This window comes from Gekko japonicus, unplaced genomic scaffold (assembly GCF_001447785.1).
Source record: "Gekko japonicus isolate JY-2015 unplaced genomic scaffold, Gekko_japonicus_V1.1 scaffold919, whole genome shotgun sequence".
Taxonomy (NCBI): domain Eukaryota; kingdom Metazoa; phylum Chordata; class Lepidosauria; order Squamata; family Gekkonidae; genus Gekko; species Gekko japonicus.
Window position 1 is genome coordinate 664,219 of NW_015162505.1, and position 22,045 is coordinate 686,263.

General features: G+C 44.6%; 1 protein-coding gene across 1 annotated transcript in view; it reads right to left on the reverse strand.

Moving 5' to 3' along the window:
* The window catches only part of UPK1B (uroplakin 1B), a 34,482-nt gene continuing 12,437 nt past the window's right edge, over positions 1-22,045 (reverse strand). Inside the window, exons 2-8 of the mRNA XM_015406128.1 lie at positions 13,346-13,435; positions 12,132-12,332; positions 9,774-9,848; positions 9,162-9,284; positions 7,445-7,624; positions 5,633-5,716; positions 1-714 (exon numbers count right to left, since the gene is read on the reverse strand). Of these exons, the coding sequence (XP_015261614.1) occupies positions 664-714; positions 5,633-5,716; positions 7,445-7,624; positions 9,162-9,284; positions 9,774-9,848; positions 12,132-12,332; positions 13,346-13,414 (783 nt within the window). The 5' untranslated portion in view covers positions 13,415-13,435 and the 3' untranslated portion in view covers positions 1-663. The remainder of the gene's footprint in view (positions 715-5,632; positions 5,717-7,444; positions 7,625-9,161; positions 9,285-9,773; positions 9,849-12,131; positions 12,333-13,345; positions 13,436-22,045) is intronic.

The window sequence follows — 22,045 nt, forward strand, 5'->3', positions numbered from 1 at the left end:
AACATGGGTTGGGCCCAGTTCCACAGGATGGTGTGCATACCATTGCTAAGTTACCTGTGATCCATTACAAGAGGTAGCCATGAGTAACACAGTGTCACACGTATAGTTCATGGATCACAGTTCATAACAAAACTAACAAACCCAATTTAGCCACATTTCCTAGTTCAACTTACATCCCTCACATCAATCAGAGGAAAAAGTGAAACATTGTAAAGTGTTTTATTGCCTCTGCAAAGAAATGGTAAAATGAGCTTTGCTTACAAAGCAGAGGGAAATCATTTCAGTAATACTCTTGACGGAGTGTTACAAAACACAACATGCTTGCTCCAGACAATTGCCTTCAAATTGGTTTGGAGGCATTTCCTCCATGCCGCTATCTCTAGTCATAGCGCACCCATCTAATGGTGCTGAACTCAAGTGGTCAGAGCACAGCATGAGAGCATTTCTACCACCCATCCCACCATCCTACTGCAGGTATGAGTCTGCTAAATTTGAAATGTGGGGGGTTGGAAAGAGGTCACCACTAAGCAGAGATAGAAGGGTTAAGGAAGGATTTTCAGAATCTCCAGAGAGGAAATAGATGGAGACAACACACATCACATTAAAAAAACCAAAATTAATTTGCAGATTCCAAGGAGGATGAGTTCGTAGACAGTAGTTCTTTTAATATTCAATTCTGCTCCAGTAGAACATGGTGCAAAGGAGGACCCAAGTCTGAAAGGAAAGGGTTAAAAAATCAAGAATGGCCACACATTTGCCATTGCAACATCTTATTTACCCATTTTGCCCAGAATTTCCACACCAAGACTCCACCAACCAGAAGAACAGCCTGCGGTAAACCTGTACAAACAACATCATTATGTGGAGTGGAATTTCTCTGTACTGTGATTTCTCGAGGATATTGTACCCGCTATGGAGAAATATAGGTGAATATGTATTAGAAACAAACTCATATGGACTTTACAGGAAAGTTTCCAGAAATCTAGATTCCTCCTGTTCACTCCTCCAAAATCACCCTGAATATTGTATTCTTCAGTGTTTATGCATTCGTCCTTTAAAAATTACAACAAATCCCTGCTTTGAGGCAGAAAAAGTATTTACCCATTGTCAAGCTCAGGGTTACGGGCAGGTCCAAGTCGGCCGTGAGTGGACTCCAGGTTGTTAGGCAGAACAACATAGGTTCAGGTCTGCCTCAGATAAGTCGTAAGCCAAGTTTCATTCACTTGCCACAACAGGGAGAGTTCACTTCAGACAGGTTCGAGTGGACATTCCCCTCATCATCATCTTTCTCGCCAACGCTCCCCATATCCTCCTCGGCTTCACCTGTTTTATTCCTTTATTTGTTCCACCCTCGCACCTGGTCCACCCACTACCCACTTCTTAAAGTAACCGAGCCACAAGCCGGGGCTCCACGAGATTCCACGCTCTTTGCTCTGCCTGCCAACTCTGTCGTACTCGGTCGGGACCTTGACACCCTGCCCAGGTGATCCCTCGTCCCCGACCTTTCTTAGGGTGATCTCCCCTTGGTGGCTTTTGGGCCAGGACCCCTGGACCCCCCGCGAAAGGTCGAGGATTGCCTTCCTTCCCATGACAAGTGCTATTTGGGTACTTTCCTGCATAGTCGGGAGGGGGCTGGCACCGCCCCCCTGACACCCATTACCCCTTGTTATCTGAAGTTATGGCAACTCTCCCCAAGACTGCACCACAAATAATTCTAGGGAATTGGCTTATATTTCTCAGCACATTGTAGAAGTGCAGCAACAATCACTGGGACTAATTTGGGGTCCTGGTTGATAAAGATCCTCTCCCTTCCCGAAGTTAAATAAATGTAGAAATGGCTGGAGGCGCTACACATATACATTGCTGGATATTGCACAACCGGTTTGCTATCATAATAATTCTCCTCCTGGACTGTGTTGTCCACACAGGAAAATCTAGTTGCTAATTTCTATAATGCAACAAAAGTGCACTGTTCAGAGATTTATAGAGGCAGCCAGTGGGGCGCAGTTGGACTTCCACTAAACCCTAGATGCTGCAGCTAAGGCTTCCAAGAAACATGGGATATGTTGTTCCTGTGTTCCCTTGTAGTCCTGCCACATCTTTTCACAATAGAGTTGCATTAAGCCTGAGATGCTAGTATAGTGCCTGTCATATGCCTGGGAAAAGATGACAGAAGCCTGAATTCCCTCAGTCCCACTCCAACTGAGATTCATTCCACCTTTGATTTGGGATTTTCACTGAGTCTTCTGTCAAATTTCACAGAACTTTTACCCAACTTTTACCTAACTGTAAAGAGACTACCACTCCTGTCCCATTATCTTCTACAGTAAATGAGTGGCGGGGGAAGAGATGAGGAGGCTCCTTTCTCCTTTTTACTCCTCCCCTTTCTCAATTCTTCATGGTTCTCTACTTATTTTATTTGAACAACCACCTGGCCACTCTAGTCAAGAAGTAAGAGAATGTGGCTTGTCCAAGGCCATCCCATATCCTTCATGGCTAAGCAAGAACCCAAATCCAAGCCCAGATCTGACACTCAACCAACATTTTGCTCTGCCATTTCAGAAGAAGAAGGAGGAGGTGGAGGAGGAGGAGGAGGAGGAGATTGGATTTATACCCCGCCCTTCACTTGGAGTCTCAGAGCGGCTTACAACTCCTTTCCCTTCCCCTCCCCACAACAGACACCCTGTGAGGTGGGTGGGGCTGAGAGAACTCTGACACAAACTGCCCTTTTTCAAGGACAGCTGTGCCAGAGCTTGTGACTGACCCAAGGTCACATCAGCAGGTGCAAGTGGAGGAGTGGGGAATCAAACCCGGTTCTCCAAGATTAGAGTCCGCACACTTAACCACTACACCAAACTGGTGTATAAGTGATATACTCCTTGAACCTCTGTGAGGAAGGTAGATTCTACATGACTAAAAGTTGACTAGTTGATAACAGGTAGTCTTCTTAAGTCTTCTTACACTGGTTGTACTATCCATGTAGAGGTCTTTTGACACTTGATGTACCAATTTAGGCCCTATTCATTGAAAATACTTTTATACCACACTCTCCAGAATCTGCCTGAGGCAGCTATAACAATAAATATATAATTTAACGTATAAAAATCAAATTAAAGTAACCCTAAATGAAAAATGAAAAATAATATAAATGAAAAATGGACATCAGCCAGTAAAACCAGGAGCATAAAATCTGGTAGAGAGCAGGGCTTGGCTCCAACTGGATGCAAGGGACAGACCCCCTGAAACAATAAGTTTGCAATCCAAAGTTAAATTGATTGCAGAAAACAGCAGTGACAGCAAGTGCTTTTAGGCATCCATGGCCTTTGTGTCACTTGGGCTGCATCTTTACATAATGTGCTAGCGTTTGCAACTGGATAGCCTTGTCCACACAGGATAATCTAGTTGCTGATAATCCAGAGTGATATCTAGTGATATCTAGTGGTGTGTGGACCTCAGAGAAGAAGCTTTTCTGATTGCTAACTGAAATGGGTAAAAACTGAAGCTGTAAAAATTGAAGCTGTTGGGATAAGAGGTCATCTCATTCCCATGGATAAAGATGTAACATCCACAACTGTGCAGCTTGAAGTCCACCAAAACGGAACAAATGTATCATCATGTACATTAAACTTTACCTTCAAAACACCATCACTGAACCCTACATATTTTTCCATTCTCATTATCAGTAACAAATCATTGGCTCCAGGCAGCAAAAACATCCTACAGAAGGACCTCTAAGAAATTGCATGAGAATGTACAAGAACACCAAGAGGAAGATGTAAAAGGCAAGGTTTACCTATCAAAAGTAATCTGATTTGGTCCTATCACTGCAGAAAACAGAAAACAAACATGTGGACAAGGGGGATCCAATAGATATTATTTACCTTGACTTCCAGAAAGCTTTTGATAAAGTTCTTCATCAAAGGCTCCTAAGTAAGCTCAAAAATCATGGGATAGAAGGACAAGTCCTTTTATGGATCAAAAACTGGCTAGTTCATAGAAAACAGAGAGTGAGTGTAGGTGGGCAATTTTCTCAGTGGAGGGTGGTAAGCAGTGGGGTACCGCAGGGATCAGTACTTGGTCCACTGCTTTTTAACTTGTTCATTAATGATTTGGAGATGGGAGTAAGCAGTGAAGTGGCTAAATTTGCGGATGATACAAAGTTGTTCAGGGTGGTGAAAACCAGTGAGGATTGTGAGGCACTCCAAGGGGATCTGTCAAGGATGGGCGAGTGGGCGTCAACATGGCAAATGGGGTTCAATGTGGCCAAGTGCAAGGTGATGCACATTGGAGCCAAAAATCCTAAATATAAATACACATTGATGGGGTCTGAACTGGCAGAGACTGAGCAAGAGAGAGATCTTGGAGTTGTAGTGGATAACTCACTGAAAATGTCGAGACAGTGTGTGACTGCAATAAAGAAGGCGAATGCTATGCTGGGGATTATTAGGAAGGGTATTGAAAACAGATCAGCCAATATAATAATGCCCCTATATAAATCAATGGTGAGACCTCATTTGGAATACTGTGTGCAGTTCTGGGCACCACACCTTAAAAAGGATATTATAGCTTTGGAAAAAGTGCAGAAAAGGGCAACTCGAATGATAAAAGGGTTGGAACACTTTCCCTATGAGGAAAGGTTAAAGCGCTTAGGGCTCTTTAGCTTGGAGAAAAGACGACTGAGGGGTGACATGATCGAGGTTTATAAGATTATGCATGGGAAAGAGCAGGTAAAGAAAGAGGTACTTTTCTCCCTTTCTAAACAGATCAGCCAATATCATAATGCCCCTACATAAATCAATGGTGAGACCTCATTTGGAATACTGTGTGCAGTTCTGGGCACCACACCTTAAAAAGGATATTATAGCTTTGGAAAAAGTGCAGAAAAGGGCAACTCGAATGATAAAAGGGTTGGAACACTTTCCCTATGAGGAAAGGTTAAAGCGCTTAGGGCTCTTTAGCTTGGAGAAAAGACGACTGAGGGGTGACATGATCGAGGTTTATAAGATTATGCATGGGAAAGAGCAGGTAAAGAAAGAGGTACTTTTCTCCCTTTCTCACAATACAAGAACTCGTGGGCACTCCATGAAACTGCAGAGCGGTCGGGTTAGAACGGATAAAAGGAAGTACTTCTTCACCCAAAGAGTGATTAACACATGGAATTCACTGCCACAGGAAGTGGTGGGTGCTACAAGCATGGACGGCTTCAAAAGGGAATTAGATAAGCATATGGAGCAGAGGTCCATCAGTGGCTATTAGCCACAAGGTATAGCTAGGGGCTCTGGGGCAAGTGATGCTCTGTCTTCTTGGTGCTTGGGGGGGGTCAACAGTGGGAGGGCTTCTAATGTCCTGGCCCCACTGCTGGACCTCCTGATGGCACTGGTATTTCTGGCCACTGTGTGACACAGAGTGTTGGACTGGATGGGCCTTTGGCCTGATCCAACATTGGCGTCTCTTATGTTCTTATGTTCTTAAATCCAGAGTGATTCTGAATAACTGGACATTGCATTGGCCGAGCTGTGCCCTTGAGCATGTTCTGCTGTCAACTGGAGCAGTCCAAGCCAGATAAGAAGGAACTTGTGTGTTTTCATAGAACAAAACGCAATCCAGGATGTGGTCATTATGAGATACTCACTGTCCAGCAGAGAATAGCAAAGCCAAACCAGGCAACACCCCAGGCATGTCTGTTCATTGAGCCAGCAATGGTTTCATAGCAGCCCTGAAGAATCAGCCAAGAAAGAAAGTCAGAAAACCTCAACCTGAGGATGATCTCCTACCATTAACTAACCACTTTGAATATTCAATCTGTGAACAAGAAAATGACCAACATTCTTAATAGAATTGTCACAATTGCAGAGGATAAGTACTATGATGCAGTTTCCACACTCTGCACCCTGTATGATCACGGATGGTGCAAGTCTACACAAGCTAGTCTGAACTGTACCTCCAATCCCTATTCTGCTGCCAGCATTACCTGGAAGATTCTCAAAGCACAATCCATTGGTGTGTGGAGTTATTGGATAGGAACCAATATGGCTTTATGTTTTTTGTTTGCAGCACTAATGCTCCTGAACCAGGGCTTTAAAAAAAAAAAATGTGCCAGAACTCTCATGAGGGAAATGAAGTTTTCAATCTGTATACTAATAATTCATGAACTTTTAAACTTTTAAAAAATAATTCTGCCAAAGAGGTTCCCCCAGAAAAAAAAAACCTTCTCCTGAGAAGTTTTTTTTAACTCTCACCCAGTTTCTGATATCTTCAGGGAAGTACACCAGAACAGTTGTCTTCAACCCATGAGTTGGAATACTCAGCTGGGTCTCAACGCTCTGTGGAGCTGCCCTTGGGGGGAAGGAAGTGCTGCTAGTGCACAGGTAAACACACCTCCTTTTTGCGTGCAAGTTGAGAAGAACCGTAAGACCACAAGGGGAGGTCATTCAGTGGGGAAGAAGATTTCTCCGTGACAGTAACCCATGGCTTATTGTTCACAGTGATACAATTTGTGGTGCTCAACTTGCATTTCCCATCTCCAGCTATCTTTTAAAAAAAGATTCTGTTTGGGGCACAGCCTACTGGAATTAGGTCTAGGCTGTAGAGGAATTGCAACAGTGAACAGGGCAAGGCCCAGAGATTTGAGAACCCATGCTCAAATGCCCCATCCACTTCTATCAATGCTGGCAAAGATCTCTTCTCCAGTCCAGTGAAGTGTTTTCATATTTAAAGAGCTTCATCAAGCAATACATGGACTAGTACCACATGCTACTCCTTCCAAGCTACTCCTTTCACAATTTTCAGCAGTCCCTTTTATTGCACTTGTGTCACAAAAATAAGAGAAAACCCGTGTGTGTGTGTGTGTGTGTGTGTGTGTGTGAGAGAGAGAGAGAGAGAGAGAGAGCGCAAGCCTTTCCAATCCCAGAGCTTTAATACTATACTATATAGTTTGGTTGCAGTACCTCGCTGACATTCAGGAGTAGCATAATGATAAATCTCTTGTATGGGAACCTTTTGAAAGCACCATACATCACGCTGGATCCTGCCTAAAAGTTCTGTTCAAGGAAGCACAGCTTCCTCTCCTCCCCCCCCCCCAAGCCTGACACGATTGCCAAAATGCGGCTCTTGGGGGTAGTGGCCCTTCGGGAGAAGCATGAGAGGGGAGTTGGAGAAATCAACAAAAACTGGTCCCCCACTTCAATGGGATTCAACCCATTATCCAAAGGTAGGCCAGTATTATCATTCCCATAATACAGATGGGAAAGCTGAAGCAGAACAACAAGTGGGTTCCCTGAGGCCACCTGATAATTTCATGGTCAAGGCGAGAGCCAAACTGGACCAGGGGATGATGTGCTTCCTGATTCACAGTTCAGCCTTTTAGTCACTCTGCTGTATCACTGAAAGCCAGTGTTACATTTTCAGTTTCTGTCAAAGTAAAAAACAGAGGAGCAATTCTTACCGTGTTGTGAAAATAGCCAGACACCCCTAATTTGCAGCCATCCAAGTTGATTGGTGTTCCTAGGGTATCCATGACACAGCACTGCCGTGGCCAGGGAAAATCTGCATCGTTGTTCACAGTCCTGAAGACAGAGGTATAGGTCTGCCAGTCTGATGGCCCATTCACACCACAACATTTATCCTGGGGGTGGGGGGAAGAGACATTGTGTGTTAGGACTACAGACATCAAGTGCCTTTATTGGGGGGGGGGGGGGACACCTGGGTGGGAAAAAAAAAGGGCCTTTATTGGGGGGGGGGGGAGACAACTTGGTTGGGAAGGAAAGGAAAGGAATGTGACCCAAAGTTGACCAGGACTGCATTCATTGAGGGGCAACTTTCTGGCAACACATGAGAATATTGCAGGAATGTAGCACAACCAGATAGAGCAGAGAGAGAGAGAGAGAGAGAGAATGAACATCAGTGGCCTCTCTGCATTAATGTTTCTTCTGATAAGGGAGCTTGCAGGATATTACTAGGCCAAATCATAGCTTTGCAAAAAAGAAAATTATTAGTTCAAAAAAGCAACACAGATTTCTGATGAACTCTAAACATATGCCAAATTATTTCTATGGGATTCACATAGATGGAAAGTTGACAATAAGAAGTAACAACTGATTATTCGAGTATAATCAAGGCCATCAATCGGCATAATTTCAATTGCATACTGGTATGGAAAGATGACGCTAGTCTACATAGTTCTAAGCAGAAGGGAAGCCAGTAGTCTTATGGTATCTGAGCCTAATTTGAATTTAATGCTTATACTCCCATGCCATTAATGGCCCAGTCCTAGGCATTGCCACACACACATCAGTCCCACCATGTTCAACTGTATTTACTACCAGGTAAGTGTGAATTGCAGCCTCTACATAGCGTGGCCATTTACCACCCAGACCCTTCTCTATGCATTCCCATCTGTAAGCTGGATGTTCACACAGATACAGGACATTTTCTCTCATAGCCCTTTGCATATAGAATTCTACCCCCACATCTATCAGATCAGATAACATCTCTTTTCATTCCAGGGTTTGGTTGTGCTTGCAATGGTGTAGGCACATGCATCTAGACACCCTCTTTTCGAGGACTGCTTTTTTTTTTTTAACAGTAGGTAGCTTACTCAAGTTTAGGATTCTAATGATCTGTTATTTAATTTATACTCTGTTATTAGCCTCCCTGAGAGCCATGTGCCAAGAAGTGGTAGAATTATTTTAAAGTAAAATTTAAAAACACAGCACAAACAGAATAGATATTAAGACGAGGAATGCTGGCACTGAAGACAGGCTACAGATGTACCCACAGAGTTGGTCTGCTTAGACATATGGAAGCATGAAAAAAACCTGAAGCTTTTAAAAAATCTTTGTGGGATTTGACAGAATTGCAAAACATGGTTCTATACTGTTAATTCTTTCTTTTGTAAGCAGCCTTTGACACTTCAGGATGCTGATGTTTTAAGTAAATAATAGTCTAAGATACTCCCAGCCCTACACTCCAGAAAGTGGAACACTAAGAAACCTACCAAAAAGGCCAAGCTTTTTGCATTCAAGACATTTGTTTCATACTTAACATTGGTACTATAGGTCCCCCCCCCCCAATAAAGTATATTTCTTTGCACTTCATTTTAAAAGCCATGCGTGGTTAGATGCCCATTCCAAAACCCCATGTTGACCATGAGTCATCAGTACCTGTAACATGAAACGGTTCCATGTCCTGGTAACACCTGCACTCTTCCAGTTGTCATCATTGTTGACTGGCTCTGGATTTTGGTATTTTTCCAACATTTGTTTCAAGAAGAGATTGCGAGTGAGCTGGATGGCAAAGCGAAGGGAGAAGAAGCACAAGATTAGGGCAGGATAGAGTTTCAGAATAATTTATCAGACGGGCATTCCCTTCCAGTGAAAAATGATAATGAAAAAACGTAAAGCCTTCGACCTCTCTGCTTGATAGAAGTAGAGTAATTGAGACCAGTCTCCCTTTCATAGTTCCTTCCTACTAAGCAGAAGACTGCTCATGCTCTACCTGGGATATGGCCAACATGCTAAAATTATATAGTTCCAAGTTACTTTCTTTTTTAAAAAATAAATCTTATCACAAGAGGAAAACATTTTTTTAAAAAAAAACTTCCCGAGAGTCTTCCACATACATCCTTACTGCTGTCATATTCATTTCTGCTTGGAGCGTCTAACCTTCCGTAGACAAGTACCATATATCTTTTTAGTCTCAAGGCTGAAATCGAGCAACTCTGGAAGACTAAAACAGCAAAAAACAAAAACAAAACCTTTAAAGGGAATACTCACAAAGTCTCTGTGCACAGCTGCTGTGATGCTAGAGGCCACTTCAAAGGCAAAGATAATCATCATCAAGCAGATATACTAGAAAACAAAAAAAATAAAACACATCACCCAGAATGGTAGGTATGGTTAGTTCTTAAATTTATTTCCCTCTGGTAAACAGCAAACATGCCTTTGGGGGTACTTTTGTCTTTTCTGTTCTTTAAATTATAAGAGAGAACTTTGAAAACTTGAGCAGATCACCAGTTAGGGTTGGAAGGAGCCTTATAGGTCATCACCTCTCTGATCAGTGCAGGAAATCATGATTAAGATGCCTTCTGCATAGGGTTGCCAACCCCCCCCGGTTTGCCAGGGGTCCCCCAACACCCACAGCCACCCATCTCTCTACCTTTAAGTGTGTGCAACCGTGTTTCATCCCAAGCGCGAACTCCGCAAGCTTGCTGGGAAAAGCCAGCTTCGTTCTTAAAAGGGAAACGCAGCTGCTCTTAAAGGGGAAATGCCGGCTGCTGGCTACTTTAACTGCAGAGAACTGCCATTTCTGGAGATCCGGCGCACGGGCGGCAGGGGGGGGGGCGGCAGACGTCCCCAACGTGACGTCATCACGTTGGGGATGCCCCACCCCCCTCAGGAACGCCCCCAAAGTCCCCCGCTGGGGGTGGAAGATGGACTTGGCAACCCTACTTCTGCATGAAGACCTCCAGTGTGGTCTACTCCATCATCAAACTATTCTCACTGTTAAGGAAGTTTGTAGTGTTCGACTGAAATCCTCCTTGAGCCATTAGTTTTATCAGTCACACCATCACCAAACAAGTCTGTGTTTTCTTCCATGTGACGGAACTTTAGAACAGCATGATTATTTCTTCCTTCAGTCTTCTGCTCTTCAGGCTAAACTGACTATTTTCTTCAGTATGCCCTCAGAGGACTAGTTTTACAAAGCCCAGCCAGCCTTGCTGCGCTCCTCTGACTCGATTTCAGTATGTCTAATGTAAAGATGGTACCCAGAACTTGACACAGTACTCTAGATGATATCTGACTGGCAGGGAGCGGGTGGAACTAATGCTTTTCATTACTTGGATGATACACTTCTACTATTAATGCAGCCACATGGCCTTGCTGAATCATGTCTGCCTTGTGATCCGCAACTGTTGCAAAAATGATGAAATCTTTTTCACATGTATTGCTGCCAAGCCAGGTATCCCCTGCTCTGTACCTAAGCATTTGATTCTTTAGACCTAAGTGGAAAACTTTGCATTTGTCAGATTGAAAAGCTGGGCTGAAACTAACAAATTATTCAAATCTAATTTCTAAGGCATTTACTACCCCAGCCAATTTTGTGTGATTTGTGAACTCGATAAGGATTTCTGCCACTGCTTCACATTTACAAGTCTCAAATATTAACCAGCAAGAGAGTTTTTATGGCAGCTCAAAACACTGTATTTATCTGTGATCTTCAGCCTATCATGTCAACTCACACATGCAAGTCCTCATTTGATACCACTTTAGTATTAAGTGATGATGAAGCACACATGATGCAGTCCTTAGATCACTCCCATTCCCTACCATACTAAATTCTTGGTAAGCATCAACACAAGAATTCTATAAGATGAAGACTAAACTTGGAAAAGCATCCAAAGCTTGGCTTGTATATATCCACTAGAAACATATATATTTCATGCTTCACATAGAGGTCAGTGTGGCAGTGGAAAGTTGCCTGAGTTTGCTATACATTGTGAAAATCCATTTTTTAACATCAGCTCCTAATTATAGATGAAGATCAGTGTCACACTTAAATTCTTCCACTGAAGAACTAATACCTCCTTAAGAAATGAGCTGAAGTTTTAATACATGGTTCCTTACATTACACTGCAATTTAAATCATAAGCAACTGAAAGATTTTCCCCATCGAAGTAATGGCATATGGCTGTAGTTCCACCAATGGCATTCTTGTGTTGCAACCAAGTTGAGAGATGACAATGGCAAGGTATAAGGATCTATTCAGAGTATGAAAATTCTCTCTCTCTTTTTGCTATACCTTTCACAAAGATTGACAGCAAACTCTGCTTATGTGTCTAATTAGAAAACAGCGCCTACCTCTTTCCTGCTAGGCTTGCTGCAGCATGGAAGCTGAAATAGCAAGTTTCATTTGTTCAGAAAGTGCCAAAGCTCACGATTATTCTAGTTCCTGGAACTCTGCAGATACAGCGAATAACTAGGTTGCCAAGGAAATAGAATCTCCCACACATTTACTTATTACTGTTTAGGAAGTTCCTTTATGCAAAAGCCAAGAATACACCAACGCGCAACCAGCTGATTGGTTTCTTAGATCAGGAGAACTCACGCACTACTGATTAGCATCCAACTTACCACCAACAACATTGTTCTGTTTGACTGCAAGACTCCAACAATACCAAGGACAGACATACAGAAGAAACCAAAGCCAGTGAAGATCCCAATCCAGGCAGCACCATAGATGTCATCATTGTCAGTAGCTTCCAGCAGAGGATACACTGATTGTTGGTCTGACACAAAGAATATGCACTCTGCCATCAGGGCAAGGCCACAGAGCTACAAACAAGAGACAAATGATGGTCATTCCGTCTGAACACAATGCCTACACAAACCTGAGCCCAGTATGTTCAAATATTGTATATACTCCTCATGTTCCTTTTTAAGGAACTCCAGATCCAGCAAAGCTGATGGTCAGTAGGTTCAGAATGGATAAAAGGAAATACTGTTTAACACAAAAGCTGATTTTGCACAAGGAGCTGCGCTGCCGTCACGCCTCCCTTTGCCTCATTTCCATTGGTCAATTTCCCACTCGAAGCCGCGTGGCCACATTTTGACCCGCGGCTTTGCCCGATTTTCCCCGCGGTTTCGTGATCCTGTTTTTTGAGGATCACGAAACCGTGGGGAAAATCGGGCGAAGCCGCGGGTCAAAATGTAGCCGCGTGGCTTCGAGTGGGAAATTGCCCAATGGAAACAGGGCAAAGGTAGGCACGATGGCGGCGCAGCTCCTTGTGCAAAATCAGCCAAAGGGTGATTAAAATATGGAATTCACTGCCAGAGGATGTAGTGATGGCCACAGGAATAAAGAGTTTTAAAAGGGGATTATATAGATACAAGGCGGATAAGTCTATCAATGGCTACTAGCCATGTGACTGAGGGGAACACCCATTCAGAGGCACTAAGCCTCTGAATCCCAGAGCCAGGAGGCAACATCAGGGAAAGGCCTCATCCTCTACGCCCTGCTGTTGGCCATTCAGAGGAATTGACTGGCCACTGTGTGAGACAGGATGCTGAACTAGATGATGATGTGATGATGATGATCCAGCAGGGCTCTTCTTAAGTTCTTATGTTGTGACTAGAAGCACCACACAGGATATGTATAGCCCACCTTTCCATCACGTGTCCTGGCCTTACTTTGGGCTTCTTTGTAAGAGTTAGTTGGATTCTTAAACGAACGCTAACCCTTTTGAAATGTCTGTTGCCAACGTCTGCTATAAATAGTAACACACCTTTCATAATAAGCCCACAAGTTCCTAGAGTAGCCACCCTTCCCATTTACACAGTACACTTACCCCCATAATGACATTGCCCATGATAAGCATGCCTTGGAAACATCGCACGCCAGTCTCCCCTTTGGCCATCTTCAGCAACCTAAAAGACAGCTGCAGATTCAGGAACAATGCAAGATATAAGAATAAGCCATAATTTCACAGCATACTCACACACACAAAGACACTTCAGAGTGTACATCGGAACAAGCTAACTACAGAACATTTTCTGGAGTGTCCTTGTCAATAAGGGTCTACAGACAGGATTTAAAGAATGTAGAAGATGGATTATGATGTTTATCCCTTTGTAGAGTTGCTTTGGAAGGTTACTGGGTAATAATTTAAGAGCTGATGGTTAAAAGACATGGCAAATGGTGCTATATCCAGCAGATATTCCTATAGAATCTATAGCAGAGGTATCAAACTAATATGTTATGAGGGCCAGATCTGACAAAAATGTCACTTTGTTGGGCCAGGCCATACGTGCTATAAAATGTAACATGAAGTACCAGAGATAAAAACTATACAAAGATGATTTCAGATGCCAAATGGCAATAGTAGGCATGATTGGATTAGGTGTGATATGCAGAGGGGAAGTAGGTGTGCAGATATCAGCATTGGTAATGAGACAGGAAACCAAGGTCCCAATTTCATCCAGGAGGATTCGGTCCAGGAGGATGGACATAAGTCCGACATTAGAAACCACAACATCAGTTACTGACCTAAGAGTAGCAGTGCTTTTACAAAAGAATTTCAAAGTGAGATTAGAAAGAGAGACTGCTGAATTGCAATTGATAATGAAGCTCAAGACAATGCATCCTCCTGGACTCAATTGAGACCTAGTTTTCCTGTCTCATTACCAATGTGTGCTATTATCATTTGGCATCTGAAATCACTTCACTGTCCAAGATATAAAGACCAATCCAAGTGTTCAAACTCTTAATCAGGGTCTTTTTGAAAGAAAATAAATTCAGATAGGAGCAGAGAAATCCAATAATTAAAAAAAACTTTTCAGAATAAGCCAAAATAATTTCCTCAATGTGCATTGTGCTTTTCAGAATAATCCATCCACCCACCCTCCCTCCTCCACAGAAGTGTGCTTGGGTACAAAACCTTATACCTGGAATAAAACCTTGTTGGTCTCTCTCTCTCTCTTCTCCTCCCCCCTTCCCCCCTAGAAGAAGAGGAACAGCCCCAGGCAGGAAGCAGGAAATAGGAAGCAGGAAGCAAAGAGCCACTGAGAGAGCTGGGAAAAAAGCAAGCTAGAGTGCAGCTGCAGTAACAGCCCTGAGAAAGGAAGCTGGATATGGAAGTTGCTTGGGGGGCGGTTTTGAGCCATGTGCGGGCTGGATATGGCCTATGGGTCACAAGTTTGACACCCCTGCACTACAGAATCATAGAATCATAGAGTTGGAAGGGGCCATACAGGCCACCTAGTCCAACCCCCTGCTCAATACAGGAGAAGCCTAGAGCATCCCTGATAAGTGTTTGTCCAGAAATGGCTTAAAGACTGCCAGTGAGGGGGAGTTCACCACCTCCCTAGGCAGCTGATTCCACTGTTGCACAACTCTTACTGTACAAAAGTTTTTCCTAATATCCAGCTGGTACCTTCCCGCCCTTGATTTAAACCCGTTATTGCAAGTCCTAGCCTCTGTTGCCAACAGGAACAGCTCTGTGCCCTCCTCTAAGGGACAGTTTTTCAAATACTTAGAGAGAGCCATCATGTCCCCCTTCAACCTCCTCTTCTCCGGACTAAACATTCCCAGGTTCCCAAGTCTTTCCTCATAGGGCTTGGTCTCCAGGCCCCCGATCATCTTCATCGCTCTCCTCTGCACCCGCTCCATTCTGTCCATATCCTTTTTGAAGTGAGGTCTCCAGAACTGCACACAATACTCCAGGTTCCACATTTTTGTTACCCAGATGTAGAACTCCTTGTTATCCTTGTTAAACTGCATCTTGTTCAAATCTGCCCACTTTTCCAGTGTGTTCAGATCTCACTGAATTCTGTATCTCTTGGTGCATTCGCTGCTTTTCCCAATTTGGTGTCATCTGCAAATTTAATTAGTAGCCCCTCCACACCCTCATCCAGATCATTTATAAAAATATTGAAAAGTATGGGGCCCAGAACTGAGCTCTGTGGCACCCCACTGGACACCTCACTCCATGCAGATGAAATGCCACTGACAACTACTCTTTGAGTGGTGTTCTCCAACCAGTTCCCTGTCCACCTAACTATCCTAGAGTCCAGTCCACAGTCCTTTAATTTACCCATCAGAATATCATGGGGAACCCTGTCAAAAGCTTTACTGAAATCCGGGTAAACAACAGCAATAGCATTCCATCAATCCAGTAAGCTCATCACTCCATCAAAGATGGAAATGAGGTTGGTCTGGCAGGACCAGTTGGGGACAAATCTGTGCTGACTTCCCCAGATCACTAAGTTGTCCTTTAGATGCTTGCAGATTGATCCCTTTAAAATCTGCTCCGGTATCCTCCCTGGGACAGAGGTCAGACTGACTGGCCTGTGGTACTTCTTCAGAGTAACTACACGTAACACAAAGATCATCAACACTTGATTCCCAGAGCTAGCCCAAGAACAGCGCTCAGTCATGAATTGTAAATTCAGCCTTGCCTAAGCAGGTAGGCTGGACATAACAGGCCTAGTTATACCAAATGTTAGAGAGCAGCACATCCCTTGAAACATCACACTAGTACAATGGAAACTATTTCTTGGTTGGCTCATCCCGTGGCATTTTTGTAATATCAGCCTCCAAACTGGACCTCTCCTGTGAAGATAGCACCCCATTGTCAACCCTGACCACACTGTTGTGAGCTTTTAAACATTATACTATGGCAGATTGCTCTCTGCAATGGCAAGCATAACATTTGAAAGGTGCCCATTTATTTTCTCAGCTTGGAGCATTCACCCACAACACCCTTACAGCAAAGTTCCAGTCTCTAGAAGTGAGGAATCAGCTTGTGACTTTTAAGAACCCTCTCTCCTTATACAAAATGGCATGACAACTTTGGTCATCTCAGCAGCTCCTTTTTTACTATTCTGTATTGCAGGTTTATTGCTACTGGCCAGTTATGGGCTTTTACAATACTTGGCATAGGCTTTACAGACAGTCTTCCTGAAACTGTGAGGAAAACTTAGAAGACTGGTGGAGAGTACGGTGGTCAGGTGGGCCTCTGAGAGCCAGTGTGGTGGTTAAGGGATTGAACTAGGATCTGAGATACCTGGCTTCAGATCAATGTTCCCTCTAAGCTGTGGAGTCTTGTGAGCAAAAATTCTACTTTCTGAGCTCCTGGCATTAAAGTTGTGAGCGAGCCATTTAGATACTGCATAAATTAGTTTGCTCTGGAGCCCTCCTTCCTGAGCAAAGACAAAAATGTGTGAGCCAGCGTCTAAAAAACTGTGAGCTAGCTCACACTAACTCAGTTTAGAGGGAACACTGCTTCAGATCCTTGTTCTGCCATGAAGCTTGCTGGGTGATTGTGGGCCAGTTATGCTCTCTCAACCTAGCCTATTTTACAGGATTCTCGTGAGGCGAAAATGAGGGAAAGAAGAACCACGTACAGAACGGCATTATAAAAACGGAACTCCTTGGCAGAATAGTATTGAGTTATGGCTAAAGGTAGTTTACTTACACTGCAATCTCATGCAGAGCTAATCCAGTCTAAGCCCAAATCACTTTTACTGGATCGATGAGCTGGTTCTGTTGATATTTTTGATGTAAACATTTGTTTTAATAAACCAGCTGTTTCAACTTGGTTGGTCAAGTGGTATTTTGATTCTTTGCCTTTACTCCAGTCTCTTTGATCCCCTCATGAGAAAATGCAGGATACAAATGCTTCACGTGTCAGTAAATAAAGCATGGAAAACGCCCCTCAGTTAAGTTTTCCAATACTAAGTTTCTTACTCATGCACAGAGATATACATTTGTTTTCTATGTGGGAACTGGCTGTAACCCAATGCATTGGTTCTCATCACAGAAGTTAAAGTTTTTGATAGTTTAACAGGCTACTAAGTGGATTATTTCTATGTTTCTAAAGTTTTTACATTGCATTTTAAAAATCTTAAGTGCCGCTGCTTTTATTGCTGGATGGATATTTCACATTTTACTTTTATACCTCCTTGAAATCAAAGGGCATCCTCAGCTCCTTGATCACAATAGTCTCACTCTCTCGTGTCCATGCCCCCAGCCACAAGGGTCTCAGACGGCGCTATGTGGAAGTGGTAGCATCTTTCATCCCATCTCCTTGATTGGGAGGCTCTCTACTTTGGACTATGGGATACACGATACAATTGCCTTCCAGATTGATGTTCCCTTCCAGATTGCAGCAGAGAGCACACAGCAAACCTGACTCAATCTTTCTGGCTGAAAGAGTCCCACCCATGTTAAAAACTAGAACTATGATGCAGCAGCTCTGAATGAACAGACCTGAGAAGACAATACGAAGAGCCAGTTGCATCTAGAACACGGGAGACCAGGAGAGTAACATTCCAAGTCACATTTCTGAAAGAGATTTGCCTTTCTACCGCGCATTCCACTCCCAAATATTCTGTGTGGAATTCACACTCCCTCTGACCAGGATACTCACATACGCATATCGGCAACATTACTGTTTCTGTTAAAACAAGAAAAGTTGTGGTAGGACACAGTGGCCTGCCTCCTATCACTCCATTATACCTTCCTCCAGGCTGAGCCTTCCTTCAGTGGAAAATCCACTTAAGTTGGTGGAAGTTCTCTTATACTGGAAGTACTTCCCTCAGCCTATTAGGAGACCACCCTTGACTTTTCTCTCAAAGAAGGAGAGGGGCAGTTTGCATCACATCATACCAGTGGCACCTAAGTTCGCTACTTATATTTTCCCCCTGGACACTTCACTTTTAACAAGCTGAAATACACAGGTGAAATTTTCCCATCACTGCATTTCTGTGCTGGAAAAATCTGAATCTGCTGATTTATACCCCATATGTAACCTGGAGCCAGTTTGGTGTAGTGGCTAGGAGCATGCACTCTAATCTGGGAGAACCAGGTTTGATTCCCCAATCCTCCACATGCAGCTGCTGGATGACCTTGGGCAAGCCATAGTTCTGTCAGAGCTGTTCTCTCAAGGACAGTTCTTGGGAGAGCTCTCACAGCCCCACCTACCTCACAGGGTGTCTGTTGTGGGGAGGGAAAGGGAAAGGAGATTATAAAATGCTCTGAGACTCCTTTGGGTCATGAAGGGCAGGATATAAATCCAATCTCCTCCTCCAGATACAGAAACTCTGTCCATGTTTTTTAAGGGTTGGTCTTTTAGTGAACATCAGCTTGAATGCAAACAGGGCCAACACAACATGGATCATGAGCTCCACAGAGCATGTCCGAACTACAGTGGGCAATGCCAACGTTGTCTGATTACAGGGAATTAGTAAGCAAGAGGCCCTGGGAAGGTAGCCATTAGACCTTTGTGTGGCAGTTTGTTTCATTTCTTTCATTTTTGGTTAATAATTACAGATAATAGAACAGTTAAAAGGAAGTACTTCTTCACCCAAAGAGTTATTAATACATGGACTTCACTGCCACAGGAGGTGGTGGTGGCTACAAGCATGGATGGCTTCAAGAGGGAATTGGATAAACATATTTATTTATTTATTTATTATTCAAATTTATATTCCGCCCTCCCCAACGGGCTCAGGGCGGCTAACAATAAGGGCACAAAGCCATGATAAAACAGTTAAAAGCAGGATAAAACAATACAAAATTACAATAAAGTGCTGGTGCTCTGAAAGTTCATAGTTCCAAGATGGGTTCTGGAAGATGGACCCAGAACAACGAAGCATACTCGAAAGCCTGGCAGAAGAGCTCTGTCTTGCAGGCCCTGTGGAACTGCACAAGGTCCCGCAGGGCCTGGATCTCCTCCGGGAGCTCATTCCACCAGGTATGAGCTGCCACCAAAAAGGTCCTGGCCCTGGTCACAGCAAGTTTGACATCCCTGGGGCCTGGGGTAACCAAAAGATGTTGTGCCCCCGACCGTAGTGCCCTTGGGGGAACATATGGGGAAAGGCGGTAACTCAGGTATGCTGGACCCTGGCCATAGAAGGCTTTAAAGGTAAGAACTAGCACTTTAAAGTGAATCTGGTACACTATTGGCAGCCAGTGAAGCGCCTTCAGCACAGGCCGGATATGGTCTCGCCCAGAGAGACCCATCAGCAGCCTGGCTGCCGCATTCTACACTAGCTGCAGCTTCCGGACTTGTGACAAAGGCAGCCCCAAGTAGAGAGCATTACAGTAGTCCAGCCTCGAGGTGACCGTCGCATGGATCACTGTGGCCAGGTCATCGCCGTCAAGGAAGAGAACCAGCTGCCGAGCCAGCCGTAGATGATATAAGGCTGAGTTGGCAGTGGCTGCTACCTGGGCCTCCATCATTAAAGAGGAGTCCAGGAGCACACCCAAACTCCTAACCCTCGACGCTGGCACCAAAGGCGTCCCAACCTTGAACCGACTCGACCTAGACCCGGGACCTCCATCTTCTCCGGGTTTAGTTTCAGCTGACTCAGTCTGAGCCATCCAGCCACAGCTTGCAACGCCCGATAGAGGTCATCTGGGTCGGAGTCCGACCGGCCGCCCAGCAGCAAATAGAGCTGGGTGTCATCCGCATATTGATGACACCCAAGCCCATACCTCTGGGCAATCTGGGCAAGGGGGCACATGTAGATGTTGAATAACATCGGGGACAGCACTGCCCCCTGAGGCACCCCACAATCAAGAGGATGCCTCCAGGACCGCTGATCCCCAATCGCCACCCTTTGTCCCTGACCTTGAAGAAAAGAGGCAAACCATTGAAGAGCAAGCCCCTGAATCCCCACGTCGGCGAGGCGGTGGGTCAGCAACTGGTGGTTGACCATATCAAATGTGGCCGACAGATCGAGCAACAACAGTGCCGCCACACTGCCTCAATCCAGATGCATTCGGAGGTCGTCAGTCAGGGCGACCAACACCTCTCCATCCCATGACCCAGGCGAAAGCTGGACTGGAAAGGATCTAGGACTGAAGCATCCTCCAGGAAGCCCTGTAGCTGTATTGCCACCGCCCTCTCAATGAGTTTGCCCAAATAGGGCAGATTGGACACCGGCCAGTAGTTGGCCAATTCGGCTGGGTCCAAAGATGTTTTTTTCAGGAGGGGATGGACCATCGCTTCCTTGAGTGCCCCAGGGAACTGTCCCTCTGAAAGGGACATTGATAATCTCCCGCAGGGCACCTTGAAACCCCTTGTGGCCCGCCTTAATGAGCTAGGAGGGGCACGGATCAAGGTTGCACGTGGTTGGACATACAGATACAAGTAATCTGTCAACTTCGTCCAGGCTGAGTAGGCTGAAACATTCTAAACCCGAAACCGAAGACGCACAAGGGGCCTCGAGTTCACTCACCGTTTCAATTGTGGCGGGGAGGTCGCAATGGAGCGCCAGGACTTAATCTGTGAAATAGCTCGCAAAAGCCTCACAGCCAATATCCAATTCCCTAACGTTTTGCCTGCCCTGTGGCAGCGCTGTCAAAGATTGAATCGTACTAAACAGTTGGGCAGGGCGTGAGCTCGCAGACGCAATCTCAATCGCATAGAAATCTTCCTTAGCGGCCTTGACTGCCATCTCATAGGATCTCATAAACGTCCTATAAGATGCTCTTGACGCCTCGTCGCGAGCGCGACGCCACCATCTCTCTAGCTGTCTCAGTTCTCGCTTCAGCTGCCGCAACTCCTGGGTATACCAGGGCACTCACCTAGAACGAGTGCAGAGAGGGTGCTTGGGAGCGATCTTATCGATGGCTGTGGAGAGCCGGCCATGCCAGTCCTCCACAAGCTCATCCAACAAGCCACCAGGGGCCTCGGATCCCACAGGGCCATCTGGAACTGCATAGGGTCCATTAGGCTTCGCGGACAAGCAAAAATCTGCTCGCCGCCTACACAGGGTCGAGGTGGCACCTTCAAATGGACCTTCAGGGCCTGGTGGTCCGACCATGGCACTGCCATAGCAGTGATCCAGTCCACCGTCACCCCCACCGCAAAGATCAAATCGAGCGTGTGACCGGCCCGATGTGTGGGGGCTGATACAAGTTGAGAGAGTCCCAGCACTGCCATGGACAACACTAGGTCCATAGCCCGGCTGGAGGTCGTATCCTCGGCATGGACATTGAAATCACCCAGGACAATCAGCCTTGGGTGCTCCAACGCCCAGCCTGATATGGCCTCCAGCAGGGACGTGCTTTTCAATTTGGAGGAGGCTTGTAGCTCATCAAAAAACTTTTTGCAGCGTTCATTGAAAGAGAATTTTGGATTAAAACTTTGGTATTTAGCAACCTTGTGCTGAAAATTATTGTTGGACTCCCTGAGGAAGATTCTGAAACAGAAGGACATCTGGACCTCTGTTGGAGGAAGACAGAGCACATGTAAAGAGAATTTAAGGAGTCCTCCCTTTTGAAACTTTTTTACAGAGGAGGACTAATATATATTATAAGGTTGTACTATATCTTTTGAGAATCTATGGAGATGATATTTGACATTTTGTTCTCTTATATTATGAATTGTGACTATGATGATTAATATGTATGAAGATATTATTGTAATAATATTTTCCTAAATATATAAATTATTTATGATAGGTTATAATTCATCTGTGCACGGTATCTGTTGTATGTTGGTTTTCCTACTTACCGTGGGTCCTTGTTTGGGTTTTGT